This window comes from Micromys minutus, assembly GCF_963924665.1.
Source record: "Micromys minutus genome assembly, chromosome: 11".
Classification (NCBI taxonomy): Eukaryota; Metazoa; Chordata; class Mammalia; order Rodentia; family Muridae; genus Micromys; species Micromys minutus.
The window spans coordinates 2,184,737-2,202,929 of record NC_137980.1 but is presented as its reverse complement, the minus strand read 5'-3'; the positions used below and the strand labels follow the sequence as shown (position 1 = coordinate 2,202,929).

General features: G+C 37.8%; 1 protein-coding gene across 1 annotated transcript in view; it reads right to left on the bottom strand.

The window, feature by feature from the left end:
- KIAA0825 overlaps positions 1-18,193 on the bottom strand; it is a gene marked incomplete at its 3' end in the record, with an annotated part of 180,580 nt that overhangs the window by 78,409 nt on the left and 83,978 nt on the right. The window contains exon 6 of the mRNA XM_080924848.1: positions 7,574-7,735. Within this exon, the coding sequence (XP_080780974.1) occupies positions 7,574-7,735 (162 nt within the window). The remainder of the gene's footprint in view (positions 1-7,573; positions 7,736-18,193) is intronic.

The window sequence follows — 18,193 nt, the reverse complement described above, 5'->3', positions numbered from 1 at the left end:
GAACTCTGAGGCTTTTGAGAGGGTCAATCATTACATTCTGAGGATTTCTTTACTCAAGAATATTACTGTGGGTGGAGAATGGAACATGGCTTAGTCTTATCTCCAGGAGGTAGGGGCAAGCTGTAAGGAGAGTGTGGGACTGTAAAAGCCCTCAGGGTCCCTCACCCTGACCTGGTAGTCCTCTCCTGGGGGCCTCATATCAGCTGGAGTATGTTGCCTGGTTGGTGATCCAGTATCTAAAAGATCTCGGGGATCCAGGTTAATTGAGACTGCTGGTCCTCTTATAGGGTCACCCTCCTCCTCACCTTCCTCCAGATTTTCCCTAATTCAACCACAGGATCAGCAGCTTCTGTTGATTGGTTGGGTATAAATATCTGCATCTCATTCTTTCAGCTGCTTGTTGGGTCTTTCAGAGGGCAGTCATGATAGGACCCTTTTTGTGAGGGCTTCATAGCTTCAGTAATAGTGTCAGGCCTTGGGGCCTCCCCTTGAGCTGGATCCCCCTTTGGGCTGGACCTTCTTTTTCTCAGGCTCTTCTCCATTTCCATCCCAGCATTTCTTTCAGATGGAAACAATTACAGGTCAGAGTTTTGACTGTGGGGTAGCAACCCCATCCCTCACTTGATGCCCTGTCTCTCTGCTAGAGGTGGGCTCTACAAGTTCCCTCTCACCACTGTAGGACATTTCATCTAGGGTCTCCTCCTTCGAGTCCTGAGAGTTTCTCACCTCCCACATCTCTGGTACATTCTGGAGGACACTCCTCACTTCCTACTTCCTGAGGTCTCTTGTTTCTTTCAGCAGCAAGTACTTTTAATTACTGAGCTATCTCTCCACCCCCAAGTTCTTCTATGTTTAACATCTTGCAATGATGTTTTATATTTGCTACAACTGACGAACTAAGACAATATTATGTATGTTCACAGTGTCCCTCAGGATTTAGTCTCTATGCCAAACAATTCTGTGGACATTATCAAGTCTGTGTTTTCATGTCTCTTCTACTAATATGTCACATGGAAAAGTCTCGTTGTTCTAAAGATCTCCCTCTATAATCTATGCACCATTCCTTCCCCCTTTCCCTGTTAATGAAGGCCCTAATGTTCATAGTTTTGTCTATTGGCAGCACTATATAGTTGGAATTATACAGTATGAAATCTTTTTAGATTGCCTTCTTTTACTTAGCAATACGCATCCTGGGTTCCTCCATATCATTTTGTGTCTTGATAATCATATTTTTATTGATGAATAATATTCCACTGTATTGATATACCACAGACTGTTTAACGGCTCACCTACTCGAGAACTTAGTTGTTTCCAATTTCTGGCAATAATGAATAAAGCTGCCATAAACATTCATAGGCAGGCTTTTGTATGGACATAAGTTTTCAACTCATTTGGATAGATACCTGGATGTGCTCTTCCTAGATCATATGGTAAGACTATGTTTAGCTTTGGAAGACAGCGCCAAACTAACTAGCAAAGATGCTGCTGTATCATTTCACATGCTTAACAGCAATGAATATAGTTACTTCCGTGCTACATATATGACAGAAAGTGGTATTTTGGCATTTTTGGATTTTAGCCATTCTAATAGGTGTACAGTAATGTCTTGTTTTAATATGCATCCCGATGGTCATGTACTATTTTGTTGAATCTTTTCATATGCTTAGTCAGTCACCATCTGTCATCTTTTGTGAGATGTCGGCTCAGCTTTTTGATGTGTCTTAAAATCAGTTTGCTTCTTGTCTTGTTGAATTTTAAAGGTTCTTTTCATATTTGGATCTAAATTCATTATCAGACATGTATTTTACAATTCTTATCTTTAGTTTGTGGCTTTAATTAATCACTGCACATAAGAAACTTATCTTCCAGCTAGAGCAGCCCAAGTGTAAGACACTTATATCTGCCATAACCTCATGCTAACAAATGAAGTGCAGAACACCAGAACGTCCATCAATGAAAATCTGATTAAACTACATATATCAATGGAAGATGCTTCAGTGTGTGTAGGAAACATGAACTTGATGAGCACATACATTTCATCAAGTTATGCATGTATAGAAGCTCTGTATCTTATATATGCCTGCAGCACTCTAATGCTGGCATTGATCGACATCTTACTGAATATATTCCTTATGAATATTCATCTAGTTATATGTTTATGTATATACTTCTACTGTGTGTGTAGTTTTCTCTCACAGTTGGATTTAACCTGCCTTAACTTGTATAGGTCAATTACATCTACAATGGTTGGCTCTTACTTTTCCCTTTAAGATTTATTCTTTCAGTGTGTGTGTATTCCAGAGTGTATGTGTGTATGTATATCACATACATGCAGGGCCTGCCAAATACAGAAGAGGGCAGTAGATTACCTGAAACAGAAATTACTAGCTGATTTGAGCTGCTCAAAGTGGGTGCTAGGAACTGTGCTGAGGTCTTCTGGAAGAGGAGCAAGTGCTCTTAATGACTGAGATAATTTTCTAGTCCTAGTTGGTTTCTTTATAGGCAATGATTAAGAATTTGTTTCCTTCTCTTCTCTCTGAATTTTCTTATTTGTTAATAAGTAGAACTTCTGTATAGGATATACATAACAGTTTGTTATTTTGTATAGGATATAATAACAGTTTATTATTTTAATATAAGAACATATGTAGATATAGTTGTTTCCAGAATGTGTACAAGTAGAAAAAAGATGTAATTTTATCTTAAGTATATATCCTTTGGTTTAGTCAAACACTTTATGGTATGCATATAGTACTTTCAAAACTAATGTCTGACTCCACAGAAGCCCATAAAACTTACTGATTCTAAAAGCTACTTACTCTGGAAGAATAGCAGCATTTCTGGAAATAACCACCTGCCATTGTTGAGCTACAGTTCAAGTCTTAGGGAAAGAATTGACTACCTTATATTTAACACTAACTCCAGAATACATGACATTTATTCAATAAACGAAGGGCTTAGACAGTACAAACCATCTGCTTATCCTCAAAACAAATAAGAAAAATATACTGTTCCTAAGCCATTTTGCTGGTGCATAACTCTAGATTGAATAACTTTTCAGTATTTATATTAATCTTTAAAATACAATACCCCCAAATTAAAAAAAAAAAAAAAACCCTTAAGAAGCTTAACTTTAAGTGCAAAAGTAATCGGGTCATTTTTAGGTAGAATTCATAACACTTAGTAAACTAATAGAATATTTCATGGAAACAACATTGCAGCATATATATATATATATATATATATATATATATATATATATATATATATATATATATATATATATATACATATATATATATATATATGACATTCAACTGGTCTGTTTCAAAACATGTCAAAATAAAATGCTATGAGTTCTTTGAACAACTGAAGAATTACTTTACCTACTTAAAATTTATTAAAAATTCTGTACACACTTCATTGTCTACTTTTGGCTCACCACATGAGAACATAGTTATTTGCATGAAATCAACAGTGGCTGCTCCAAGCATATGCGTAGATTACAAACCTCAGAGGACTGCAGAGGGTCAGAAGAGTGCCCGCTGCTCACCAGCTACCCCTACAGTGTTCTCCAGGGGTCATTTTACACTTCTGGCTAGTTTGCACACTGCCGCTTTGCTTTCTTTCCCAGGGACTGGAGGTTGGCAGTACTTCTCTGTAACATCCACTTTCACACCCAAATTGGTCTTCATAGGTTCCCATTGTGTGCACTTCAAAGCAACTTGCCTTGTTGGCAGCTCTAAGTGGGAAGTGCAAGTCTTTCTTTTCTTCACTGCTCTTTTCTGGTTCACAAGCAACCTCCCACCAAAAGCTGAATCTGTAGAAGAGACTACATCCAAGAGATAATACCATAACAAAGTATGAAGAGAAGCCCAGGTGGCCACCTTGCAAATTTCCAATGTGGAAGCCTTCGACCTCTCTGCCCAAGAAACAGCTAAAGCCCTAGAGTAATGAGCTTTAGAAACCCTAGGAGCCTCTTTACCTTAACTACATACGCCTCCCTAATACAGTCCCTTAACCATCTAGCTAAGGAACTCTTAGAAGCCATTTGACCCCTCTTAAGACCCCCTAAGAGTACAAACAATCTTTCAGAAGATCTGAAATCTTTGATTCTTCTGAGCAAACCCTAAGTGTTCTTCTCACATCCAATTGAAGCAGCCATTGTGCTTTGTCGTTGCTGGGACTAAAGAGAAGCGAGGACCAAGAAGGCTCTTGGTTTAGATAAATCTCAGATGCCACCTTTGGAAAAATTGAGGAACTGCCCAGAGAACTACTTAATTCTGAAGGGGCATCAGAAATGCCCCCCAAACCAAACCCATAAAATGCCACCACATAAAAGACGCTGTAAGACTGCACTCATGTACAGCCACATCACGTCCTACCACTTGCTAAATGACAAAGTCAGAAAACCAGCAAATCTCACCAAAGGAAAAAAGTACAAGTTTTTTATTTCTCATAAAATATTTTTCTTGTATCTACAAGATATCTTGTTCGCATTCAGATTACTAAGAGAAGTGTCAATCTGGCTAAGCCTGTAATGTAACAGTAAGCATTAAAGTAGAAAGTAAAATGTTAGGTTGCTTTATTTAGTCATTCATTCATTCACTCATTCATTGTGATGTCAAACACATGGATCTTTTTAAAACATCTGGGCAATGGAGAAAAAACTTTGCATTCTTCACATATTTTGGATTGAATAGTCATACAAAGCCGCTTTTTGAAGCTCACAAAATGTGGTCCAGTGAACAAGCCATGTGGCTTGTTATCTTTTTCATTTGTCATCTCCCAAAATGTGCACCACTAGGTACCCTTTGCTGTCTATAATCACTCAGCTTAGGGTATGTTTTCTCTCCTGACTTGAGAAGCCAATACTTTTGATGCAAACTGATTAACACTGACAAACTCAAAGAAGGTAAGTTTTTCCCACCAACAATTTCCTCCTTCAAGATCATTCTTTGCAGTCATTTACATAAAGTTGTGTAGGATCAAATTAATCTTGGTGTTCTTGCTAAAACACAACCAAGACAAAAACTAAAACCCATGAACTTTAATATCAAAGAAGACATATATCACAGGGTCCTGTAGGGCAACTTGGAGTGAGGGTGTTTACTGCCAAGCCTGAAAACCTGAGTTCAATCCCTGGAAACCACATGGTAGAAAGACAGAACCAATTCTGGAAAGCTGTTTTTGTACCTGCATATGTGCATGTACACACACACACACACACACACACACACACACACACACACTAAATAAATGCAATAAACTTTGATTCAAGCAAATATTTTTAATTGGGATTACATGCAGGAAACGAGAATGTGGGACCATAGATATCATGGGAATTTTAGATTACTGTTTAATAGCAATTCTAGGTCATCAATATGAAGTAAAAGTAGAGTGAACTAGAGAAATTTTAATACATTAGCCTCATTCATTCATTAGTTTAATGAAAATTAGTTTAAGTGTTTGAGTATTGTTAAAAATATTTTGGAACAAAAAGTATTTTGAAAAATTAAAAAAAAATACATAGATCAAAGAGATGTTCTATTATTGAAGCATTTCCTTATATCTATCAGCCAAAAATTACTTCTAAATATTGAATTTACTAACTCAAAATATGACTTTAATGTAAATAGTTAACATAATGTTAAAGGTTTTTTTAATCAGTATTCAGCATTTGTTGACCAATTTAGCAACGACTATATTATGATGTAATAACATGTTTCTGATTTCACACAGCAATGCCTGCTCCTGAATGTACAGTATCTGCAAGCCTCAGCAGACTCAATCCTAATATAAGGCAGTGGAATAAGCCTTTTTTTTTCCCTTAAAATTAACTGTTAACATCTTTCCTTCAATTCCTGGTTATTTCGTTACTGCTCCAATAATCTTAGTCATATTGCACTTAAGGAAGACCAAAGTTCTCTCTCATAATTGATAGGTACTGTCCAGGGCTGAACTAGGAAAGAGACCTCAACATTCTGAAGTTCATTGTCTTATCTTCTGAAATGAACTGTGTATGGGTACATGAGAAAGCATTACCTTGGCTGGGCATGATGGATGAGTACCAGCAGGTAATATAAATTCTTTGAAGCCTTAACCAATAATTTGGAAGTCTTGGTGCTCAAGATTCTCTGAGTCCAAATCAGCTTCATTTAGATAACCAGATGGTGTTCTCATTATCACCTAATTAAGTCTACATTTCCTGTTTGTCTTCTGCTTAAAGCATTTTCTGTCTTACATGTTTGCTAGCATCACAAGTCTGCACACACACCCTTTTTATGATAAGCTGAAGTTTGGTAAAAGGTTGGTTATAGCTTGGGTATGAATGAATTATGCACTATAAGAGCTCATAGGTTATGAGTCTTATTTGTGGGGACACTGAACATGGACAAAGCTGTGGTGGGACCTGGCAGCAACACCCTTGTAAAGGTCCTTGCCTGAGTCAGCACCATACATCTTAGACTTTCTCCAAAACTATGAGGCAAATAAACCGCCTTCCTTTCTAAATTATCCAGGATCACATATTTTGTTCCCGTAATAGAAAACGAACAAATACAATGGTCTGAATTACTTACGTTATACCAGTGCTACCTAACATTAACCTGAAAGGCAGGAAGCCATTTAACTATGTTAAACACAAAACAAATGTCAACTCCACTATCCTTTCCAATTTGTAAGCCAAAGGAAATAGAAAACTCAACACAGAGGGAGACTAGAGGGCTCCTTTTCACAGATCATGGTTTACATGCTCAAAGTTTTAGCTAGTTAATTCCTGTTTCCCTCAGTTTGTTTTGAGGATGTAGCCATTCCCTTAGCATGCCATATGTGAAGGAGAACTTTGTACACCTTTGAGAATAAAATGAAAACCCTTACAAATATACATATGACAACAAAAGACACACCCTGACTACTGCCTTCGACATTTACAGTTACTGTCAGAACCATTACTTCAACCTACAAGGCAAAACGTTCTTCAAAAAGATTTTGTTCCAATTTACTTAGAAACAAGATAATATAAAATTACAATTAGTATTTGCAATAAGTCACATTTATTGATTGGTGATTGTATAACTTAAATATCCTTTGTGTGACCTAGTATTCTAAGCCATTCAACTTTTACAACTTCATTTTATGTGTTGGAATCTGAAGTATCTGGCCCTACAGAGAAAGAGAAGCTAGTGCACTCATACATGCTACCCTGAGGATGGGAGAGGTAAACCTCTGGAGACTAGGATGACGCTGGGAATGAACAGCTGACTGGTAGCAGCAGGGACATGGGGACAACACCACCAATCTGCCTTTCACAGGTCTGGCTGTGGTTCTCTGGGGCCAGAGTGAGGTGTGATTTTAGTCAAGGCCAATTATCCAAAACATATTTAGGATGTTTGTGCCCATTAAAATTAAGGACTCTCAGCGTACAAAAAAAAAAAAAAAATCACTGTATACCATGCTGAATATTAATTTAAACAACCTCACAACATCCTTCTTTCAAATGACAGTATAGATTCAAAGTGGCAGGGAGCAGTCAGAGGAAATGTTCAGGCACACTTAACTGAAGGACATGTACCTGGACAAGCCCCGGGCATCTTCAGCAATGGAAGTGTTTCTTCTAACAGCTCCCAGATGTCATTTTCCAGTTTCACAAAGGACTCTGTTAGCTGTGACAAGAATTTGAGTTCTTCTAAGGATAGAGGAGGGTGTCTCTCTTTCTGTGAGCATGCAGGGCTGACTGGGAAGAGAAGAGGGACACTGTTAGACATTTTATTGATTTCTTTGTAAAGTGTTAGAACAATCTAGTTGATCTTATACACCATAAATTTGAAAAGATGCTTTGTAATTTAGGCAAGCTTGCTCATTAAGAAATGTATAAAAAAATATCCTAGGAGAATCACTTCTTCCAAGAAGCTAGAGATAAATATTAGCTTTGATGTAATTAAGACAAATAATTAGACTGACTCACAGTTATAAACCAAAATTGACACATTATGTAGTTGTAGCTTTTTTCTGTCAAGCAAATTTTAACTCTGATCATGAGGAAACATCAGACAAATTCAAAGGACATTCTACAGAAGAGATTGTCACTAGCTTTCCCAAAGGGCCTCAGAAATAATAATAAGTGTAGAAGAGGGCAAAGGCATAATACCTGAAGCCATTATTCAATCAACACTTTGCTCGACTATAAGGAACAGCAATGGGGTGGTATGGGGCAAAATGATAATCATATCCATAACCCAATGTTCTTATCACATGCTACTTAATATCTTGATGCAAACTGAACTCTATCTATGAAACAGACACATTCTAATTTGAGGTCGTTCTGGAGAATATGAGAATAAGTATCTGCCGTATAGTCTTAACTTAAAAAAATAGCTTTGAGGAAAGAGGGGAAGAGGAGAGAGGCAGAGAGGAAAGAGAAGGTCCACAAATGTAGAGTTATGGCAAACTAATAATACTTGTGCACTTGAAGAAAACTGGGAATTTCCCCTGGTATTCAGCATTCTTTACATCTCTCTCTAAAACTTAAAATATAAAAAGAAAACATTTAAAGAACTCCTCAAACTGTATTCTATTTTGTATCATTAAAAAGAAACAATGTGTGAAAATGGGTAAAAACAATACAATAGCGACATAATCCTTAAGGCTGTGCTTAAAACCTACTCCTGTGTGAATTAGTGTGGTATGCACAGTTTATAGACAGAAACACAGCTTAAACAAAGATTGGCGGTTTTCCTCCTCACTACAGTGCTAGCCAATCACAGTGCCATTTAATAAGATCAGAAAACACGAGACATGTAGGAGCATGGAGAATAACCCCTCACAGCCACCTTGGGTTTCAATTCATTGCTCTTATTTTAAAAACAGATCACCAGATGGTACGTCTGACTATATGATTCAGGATTCAAAGGATCTTTCTTTTATTAATTCCACTTCTTAGAGTGTATTTAGAAGGATTAACTGTAATGATCAAATCTGTACTGCTCAGTACAATACAGACAGAAATTTTAGCAGAAACCATTAAGAGTTGCCAGTCAGAGACTGGATTGGGAGCTGATGAATCCACGAGAAAAACATTACTTTCCTCACATGGATTTAGAAGAAGGCTTCAGAGACTTTACAGGTAATCCATTTTACTTCAGTTAAAAAACTAAGTCACTGGAATCAAACCAAAACTCTCATCTCATCCATGCAGGTAGTCTGAGAAAGTTATCTACCCACCCCATCTTGGAATTGACTCCTGTTCCTAAAAAGCAAAGAAACATCTATAAGTACCTACAAAAACAGGTCCCCACATTGACCACAGTCCATAATACATAAAACCCCATATCTAAAGAGCTCATCTTCTACCTATGATTGCTCTAGAAAAATGCACAAGTACATCAAGTACACAAGCAGTATATATAACAAAAATTTTCCAAAAAACGCTGTTCTCAAAGGAAAAGATGAAGGAACACAGCATGTCCCATACAGTCGTAAGCCAATTGTTTATCAGCCCGTGTTGATGTGTGTGTGTGTGTGTGTGTGTGTGTATGTGTGTGTGTTGTGTGTGTGTGTGTGTTTATGCACTTATATGTACATGGAAACTAGAGGCCAACCTTGGGTGCCCGAGGAAGCTGTTTACCCTGCTTAGGTAGAGTCTCTCACTGGGACTTGGGGTTCTCAGATGAGGCCAGGGTGTCCAGCTGTCCTTAAAGACACCAGAGCTTTCTTTTGAGTTTGGTTTATGTAAATAAGGAGCCAGTACCCTTTTAAAGTCCTAAGCTCCTTTTGGACCTCACATATTTTAAAAAGAACTTGCAAATTCTTTAAGAATCTTTTCTAATGCTACATTAAGCAGCCTAACTCAATACTGTGACCTGGAATTAAACATACTCAGAAACCTTTATTTTGGTCCAGCTGACTGTTTGAGTTATTACAAATGATTACAGAATAGCAAAGAAGCACCTTAAGAAACATTTTCAGAAGTTGAAACACTATAACTTAATTGCCACTTGTCCAAAGTGATGTGGGTAGAGTGTAGATTCTCTAAGATGAGGATTTATTCTCATGGCCTGGAGTTACAAGGACCTTGTATTGTACAAACAACAATATTAAAGGCAAGGCCATTTTAATTCAATGACTCTTTATAACTTATTAAAGAAGAACATATAATATGTATGACCTGAATCTAATCATTTTTGTCCCAAAGAAGCAAAGCTTACTCAGGAGGCTCACTAATTAGTAGTCTTTATTTCCTATCATTCTTAGACCAGAATTAGACCTAAAGGGCATTGTGAGGTCTCTTAATTTATGAGGAAAATAATTCTGTGATAAATTCATTAGGTGAAAGGCCAATTAAAACAAAATTAAACACAAAGGATGGAAGTGCATTTCCCCAAACTTACTTATTTTCTCCAAACGGTCTCACAGGACCACTGCTCTAATCACCACAATTTACCTCAGGAATTCTATTACTGTTCTTCCCTGACGCCTTGTCACTCACAGGACAAGATGGCTTCAAGCAGAAATTCAGCTTGTACCATTCATTATTACTATCTTTTCTCATCCCTCAATGCCAGTTGATTTGCCTTCAAAACACCTTTCCAGAAAACTTCATCTGCACAGAAGTTGTCATCCTTTCCAAACAAGCCAATTTAGCATTCACTCATTTATTCATTTATTAAATTATTTGTCTGTTTAATTATTTACATCATAATGAAGCTTTTTGCTTTCAATGAAGCTTACACATACATGATTATACACAAGGAACCAAATTACTGATTGAATTAATAATGATTAATTCAATAATAATAAATAAATAATAATTAATAATTAATTCAATTAATAATTGATTTGCCAACCATTGCTGACTGAATTAATAATCATCATTTTGTTTATGTGAAGAGCTCAGACATGTTATATATAAGAAACATTGATTCTAATGAAAATATTAATATTATAAGGGGAAAATTTAAATTTTAACTTGGATCAAAACTTTATCATTGATGAGTAGTGATTGCAAGTAATAATAAAGGGCTAGGTGGCTATAATCCTGTGATATATTAATAATTCATCTCTTAAATACAATATGAAATCCTATACTTTATTTTTAAACTCATATTCTTTACTTCTATAGTAAACTGAAACTTTTAAAACTGAATGATTTTCAAACATTTTTTTGGCCAAGGAACATCAGCCAATTTACCAACAGATCTATTCACTTTTGAGATTTTTCAGGAAAATAGCCCTGGGCACCCTTGTGTGCCAATGAGTTGCTCTGTGTGCAGTGTGGCTTTCTCCTCCCCTGGGAGACCTTTCACTCAGTGTTTGTGGCTTATTTTGAGAATGTTCTTCCCAAACTCTTGTAAACTGTTGGTCTTAATACCATCATGATATGTGTAAAGAGCCATCTTTGAAAATTAATGAATGGATCCTAAAATTTTCTCATGGAAATTATTCACAAAATCAGTTTGAGGGAAAAAGCAAAGTATCTGAGGACCATGTATGGCTATGAAAGGACAGAAGAGTCCAGGATTCTACTAACCACGAACAAAAGCAGAGGTGAGCACTCAGTCCTGCAAACCACTATGATAAGTATAAGGTCAGCCTGGTCAACACAACAAGCCCCTGTGTCAAAGCAATAAACAAACAGAACGCTTTGTGTTGTGTTGGACAATTATTCTGTAGGTATCAGCACACCTAGATTATGATTTTACTAAGTCAGCAGAAAAAGAGACATACAAAAACACAAATAACTTCCCATGCAATTCCACTTTATCTCCATGCACAGGTTAGTGATTTCATTATAGCATCTCACTTGTTTCTGCCTCTACTGTGCCCAGATATTTGGAAGCAGTGGAGAATGAGAACACCTATGACACCATCATAAAGAAAACCACTTCTTCCTTCTTTATGCTAACCCAGAACTTAATGTTAAAATGATGGTCTTTATTATTTCTGGAAAAAGTGTGATGCAGGTGGAGAAAAAGTTGATAAGAACATTTCATGCAGTTGCCATGAACACAGAAAAACCTGTTAAAAGAAAGGAGGCCTATTTTTATGAGTGTGTATGTGTGCATGCATACATGTGTATGAATGTTTAAGTATTTGTAGATGTGTGTGTGTGTGTGTGTGTGTGTGTGTGTGTGTGTACATGAACACAGAGCCTGGAGTAAAATCAGCCCCAGGAGTGCTGTCTGCCCCCTTGGGTCTCACTAAGCAGGCCAGGCTTGCTGGCCAGCAGCCACCCCATGTCTTCCTGCTTCTGCCTCCCCAGGTTGGGGGTTCAAACCTGTGCAGCCACACTCATCATCGGCTCTAATGGAACTTGAATTCTAATGCTTGTGAGACAAAAACTGCATGGATTAGGCTCGTTCACGGACTCTTAGCACATGTTCTTCGAAGACACTCTCAGAAAAAAAATTACATTTTCTGAGGCTAGAAACTGTACAGTGTCTTCATTCATGTTTTAGGATCCAACACAATCATACATACAAAGCAGAAACTAAAAAGAACTTGCTAAAAATAAAAACAAAAAACAAGAATGAGATCTCCTGGGTCCTAGAATATAGATAGATTTGGTTGAAAACAAAATAAAGGAATTTTTCAAAGCAATAAATAATTAAGTTTGTAAATAAAGATAAATGATCGCACTCTATGGAATCTTGTAGTATCTGTAGTGTCTGTTTGAAAAAGGATCTACACATCACTGCAATGCAATATGAAGTTCAGTACTAAAATGGATTCTGTAACATGATTTTATATGTTTAATATTTAATAATTTCTTACAAAATAACTGATTATTTAAGACATACTCAAGGTATTCTTGCCCTAAAGTTAAATGTGTTTACATGTATAGATGTATATATCAAGTAGAGTTATATGAATATATCTGTGGATGCATAGTCATGAGTGTAGATTGTAGACCACATATTTAAAAGCACTTTTGCTTACCCTCTAGTAGACAAGAATATTATTCCTGCAGTTTTCTAGTAAAATGTAGCACAGTGGAAATCGAACTAGAGAAATATTAGGGCTCCTCACATTGATCTGCAACAAGCAGACTTTGGAAAAATATCAAACTTCAGCTTCATCAGATGAAACCATAGAAATACAGGCAGTGGCTGAAAGCACATATTATTTTTCAAAACCATTAGCAACAGAATTCTTGTTAATAATAGCATTAAGATACTAGAGAAAAATGAGAAGCTGCAAAATCAGATAATCTGAGGCTGGTGGATCAGGATAATAGGATGAAAGGCACACATTTCAGTTCTCCCAAGAAGGAACATTAGCCACCCTGTTATTGACTGTAAATGGATCCATTTTCAGCGAGCAGGAATTCTCAGTCCACCAGACAAGTGATGTAAGGGGAGGCGACGCACAAACGCTACTGAAAGTCTTATTACCCTGGCTGATATTCATGACATGATCCAAGTGGAATATATTTGTTCCAGCAAAGGAAACTTTTAAACAGCGTTAGAACACAGCGTCAGCGGGGCCTGCACAGGGGCCAAAAATGAGCAGCGCTTTTGCAGTACCCACGGCCCTCGGGCGAGCAGGTGGAACTCGGAGCCCAGTGGGTTCCTTGAAGCTACCGTCAGGGGGAAGCGGAAGGAAAACACCACTGCTCAGAGTTTGAAAAGAACTTTTTTTTCACGACAGTGGCTTGGAATACCATCACGGACCCGTGTCCAGTCCTTTTTACGTGTGTAAACAAGAACGTCCTCCCTCGCTGGCTTCCCTTCAAGTTTTACTACAAGATCCATTACTGCCAGTTCTAGTATGGGTATTGGAAGTACAGGTAGGAACTCAGATATGGAATCTTGAGTTCAAAGCCAGGCACCACCTCCTGCTAACTGTGTGATGCTGGAATTGTTATTTCGTCTCTCAGTGGCTCAGTGGCCCATGAAGTTTAGGTGAGGTATCATAGCAGCTGGAAGGCAGAAAATGCCATACGCTTTACATATTATTGGCACCTCCTCTAAAAAGCCTGGGCTGTGCTCTAGTGTCCGGTACATGTTTCACCTCACACCACTCTCATTCAGTCCCTTACCATGTCACATTGCACCTATGCATGGGAGAACTATTTCCTACAACTTCCAACCACACCTAAAGCCAGATCTTTCTGTCTCCACAACGACATTCCTATTATTGGCCAGGTGACTTCACAAAGGAATGATTTCAAAGTGATGCTAGTGATTTTCAAAAAGAAAATGAATTATTTTTAAGCCACTTAAGGATTTCGAAATGCCCTAAGGAATCATTATTTTATATTTACTAAAAATTACATATAGTGCATATAAGTGAGTGTGCATATATGTACCTTTTTTATTTTGTTGGTTGGTTGGTTTTTTTAAACAGGGTCTCACTAGATAGTTTCTGGCTGTCCTGATACTCACGATGTAGACCAGCTTGGCCCTGAATTCTGACTCTTGAATGCTGGGATGAAGTTATATTATTTGGGCTTATAATGCTACCCACAAGAGCCATAGATTATCTAATAAATGTGCAGTACCAGGCATGAAAAACCTTTGGAATGGCTGGCGTCTGAGAGACTCCCATGATAAGACAGGCTACTGCTGTTGCCCCTTGCTTCTTCCTAGAGATTAAAGATAAATATCCCTACTGCTGAAGACTTCCTGGCCTTTGCCCATTGGATTTTGAGTACTTAAACTGGATCTAGCCTCTTCTCTAGCTCTAGATTCCTAGAACTAGTTTTCATTGTACCAGAAGGTGCTGTACCAGGGGTAACACCTATGAACCCCAACAGTGTCCATTCTGGCAGGAGAGTCCTCTAAGTGCCCTGGTGGCACTCACGTGCTGACACTCAATGGGAGGGAAATCGTGCCACTACTGGAAATGTAGCAACTATCTGGAGCAGAGAGGTCATGAATTTTAGAAGCAAACCTTCCATGGCCAATTTTCTAAAGAAGCATAATTCCTAACTTCTTTCTAAATGCTCATCTTTACAAACATGGTGTACCTTTTACACTTCATCAAAAAAGCCTCTCTTTGCAGAAGATGTAGACAATTACAAGAAGTCACAGTTGGACAAATACAGAGAACAACTAGCTGACTGTCGGGTACTTAGTCATAACAGATATGTCTACAACAAAACTGACACCCAGGGTTCTCAGGGAACATCACTGAAAAGCAGGCAGGATTGGAAAAACCAGAAGACCAGGGAGTCTGCTGTGAGACTGTTTCTCAGAAATGACACAATAGCTAAATCCACAATACCCCAACAACGTGGTCGCTTGACAAGACCTGAACAGTGACACCACCAACAGACATGTTATCATGGAAGAGGAAATTCTTTACAGGGCTCTACCCATAGACAAATAACAAGTAACAATAGCAGGTAAAGGGAGAGTTAGTCTTCTCCAGAGATGTGTCCCATAATTGATTATCCAATATCAAGTGGTCAGTTCTGAAATCATATACATATAAGCAACACTAAACAGATTCATATATACATGTGTGTGTGTGTGTGTGTGTGTGTGTGTATGTATCAAATAATAAATAAAAGAAGCCATGAATTTGAGAAAGAGTAAATGGAGAAGAGACATGGAAGAGGGTGAGGAAGAGGGAAGGCATAAATTATGTAATTATATTTTAGCTTTTAAAGAAATTATATTTCATTTAAAATATGCTAATAAAATACTAATGTTTTATTATTGTGTATTCATACTAACAAAATCTTTAATGTTTATATTTTATTCATATAAGACCTATAATACAACAATTTTTATATTAATTGCTATGTACCAATCTTATCTATTTATTTCATGCTAATTCCCATGTAAAATTTAACAGGAAAATTTGAAAGGAATAATTGCAGACAGCATATGGCGTTTCACTGTGACTATTTAGTGTGCTGTTACTGTCCTGGAGGAACGTGTCCCTAACAGTGAGTGCCGGTGCTGTCTGCGGATCTACGGTGCCACAGCTTCACGGTACTCTCTGGTTTGTTTATTATTGTGCGTATTCGTCATCTTTTTAGATTCCAAAGTAACTTGTGCATCTATGTCCATGGAAACAACACTTGGCAGATAATTCTAAGAGACAGTGACACGAGCTATTGATCATTTGGTTTTTGGCCTCCTGAATTGATTTGTCAGAGTTTTCCAGATGTTCCCACCATGAAGACTTTGCAGTCACGACTAGTGTCTACTTCTCTTTGCAAGACTGAATCCAGTCTAGCGTTTACCTCATCCCTCCTCCTTGCTGTCCTCAAGCTGTAGAACTAAGTGTCTTACTGCAGTTAAGTAGAGCTCTCTCAACTGACTGCTGCAGTGGGCGCTGGGTGGGGAATGTTCCAAGACAGAACAACTGACACTAATTCTCTGAGGAGCTGAGATAAGCGCATTACAGGGCCAACTGGCTACCGACTTCACGGTGGTAAATGACAACCAAAGTGCTCTATATCAGAATGTTAATATAGATCATATCTGCACTTTCATTTATATTTATTCTATTTATTGATATGTATGTACATGCAATGTGTGTGCAGTATGCTTGTATGTGCATTGTATACATGCCTGAGAGGTCACTTGTAGGCTGGAAATCAATGTTAGGTATGTTCCTCTGTCCCTCTTCACCTTGGTTTCTGAGACAGGGTCTCTCACTGAAACTTCTGTTCACTGACTGGCCCAGTGATCTCTGGTTTTCTACCTACTTAGCTTTGGAGTTTCAGGCACAACTATCACATCTGGTGTTTTTTTTTTTTTTTTTGTGTGGTCCTTGGAAATCAAAAGTAGGTCCTCCACACTGAGCAGTGGGTACCTGACCACAGCCATCTCACCAATTTTGCCTTTCATTTTTCTTTCCTCATAGTTTTGAGCCAAGACAGGTGTTAGAGTAAATTTTGCACCCAGAGTCCGGACTGACAGTCATCACCCAAGTGCATGTGTGGATAGAAAGGATCCTAGTGTTTGGGATCCGTCTGCTCAACCTACCAGTCTGCTTGACAAAGAGGTCCTCTCTGCACCCCTAAGAGTGACCACAGAGCTAATATCACGTTGCTTCACATGGCAAGGAGACATAACAAAGGGTGGAGATAGAGTCATCTGAAGCCACCCTTGTGTGCCAGTGAGAAAATCTGAAGAGAAACTGCCTCTATTGTTACCCTTTCATGGTTCTCAGGTCACACTGGCTCCATGCACGGTTACCTAAACTTACCGCACAATGATAACAACATTCTCTCACACTCCACTCTGCCTTCTCTGGCTGAAACGGTTGCTGTTTCGTTAGCCAGAGATCAGACTTCTTGCTATTTGACCAGGCAGGATACGCTACCCTTTTCTATGTTCTATCTTTTTTGTTTGGCTTATTTTTTCTGTCCAAGAGCTGGAGCAAGACGATCTGGTAAGAAATCAGTGTGAGCACATCAAAGAATGGGCACATCAGTGCGGCTAAGCCACAGGACTCTGTCCAGAACAATTCTTGAATCTGACTTTTGTTTTAAGGGACTTGAACTCCCAGATGATCCGTTCAAAGAATATCATAATAAAAAGACACCTCTAACATAATAAAATAGGTTTTAATTTTAAGTATTGTATGCTAATGGTCCATTATTAAAAAAGTATCTCCCTAAATATCCCTTTCTCAGTCTAAAGTTTTTCTAGAGTTCAGTTAATTACACCTCTTATCATAGGTGCTACTTTCTCTTATGAAGAAAATTTAACCTATAGAAAAAATTTAAGTATGTTAACAATTCACTTTTACTGTAGCCTCAGGTTGTATCTAAGAGTTGATAATTCACTTTTAAAGGAATATGCCATGGCAGAGAACTTACATTATCAGCTCTTAATGTAATGTGTTAAAATTAATTTTAAAAATTTAGTGTGTGAATAAAAATAATGTCAACATAAAAAATGGATTAAAGTTAAGAGACTCCTGAATATGACCTGACATATTTTCTAATTGAATCATAAGCTTTCAGAAGAGATTGAACACTTTCCTTCATTTATACTAAAATAGAAAGTATAAAACTCTCTCCATACTTTTTTTCTGGGAGAAAATCACAGTGCCTATGGAAGTATGTCAAAATTACTCTAAAGAGATAACAGCAGTGATCTGGTACCCACCTGGAAAGCTGCGCACAATTCTATTATTCCGTCAGAGCACACAGGCCTTGGAGGTAGGGAAGACATTTCCCAGGTATGATGGCCTGCTGTCTAGTACGTTTTATAGTTAACCCTCTTAG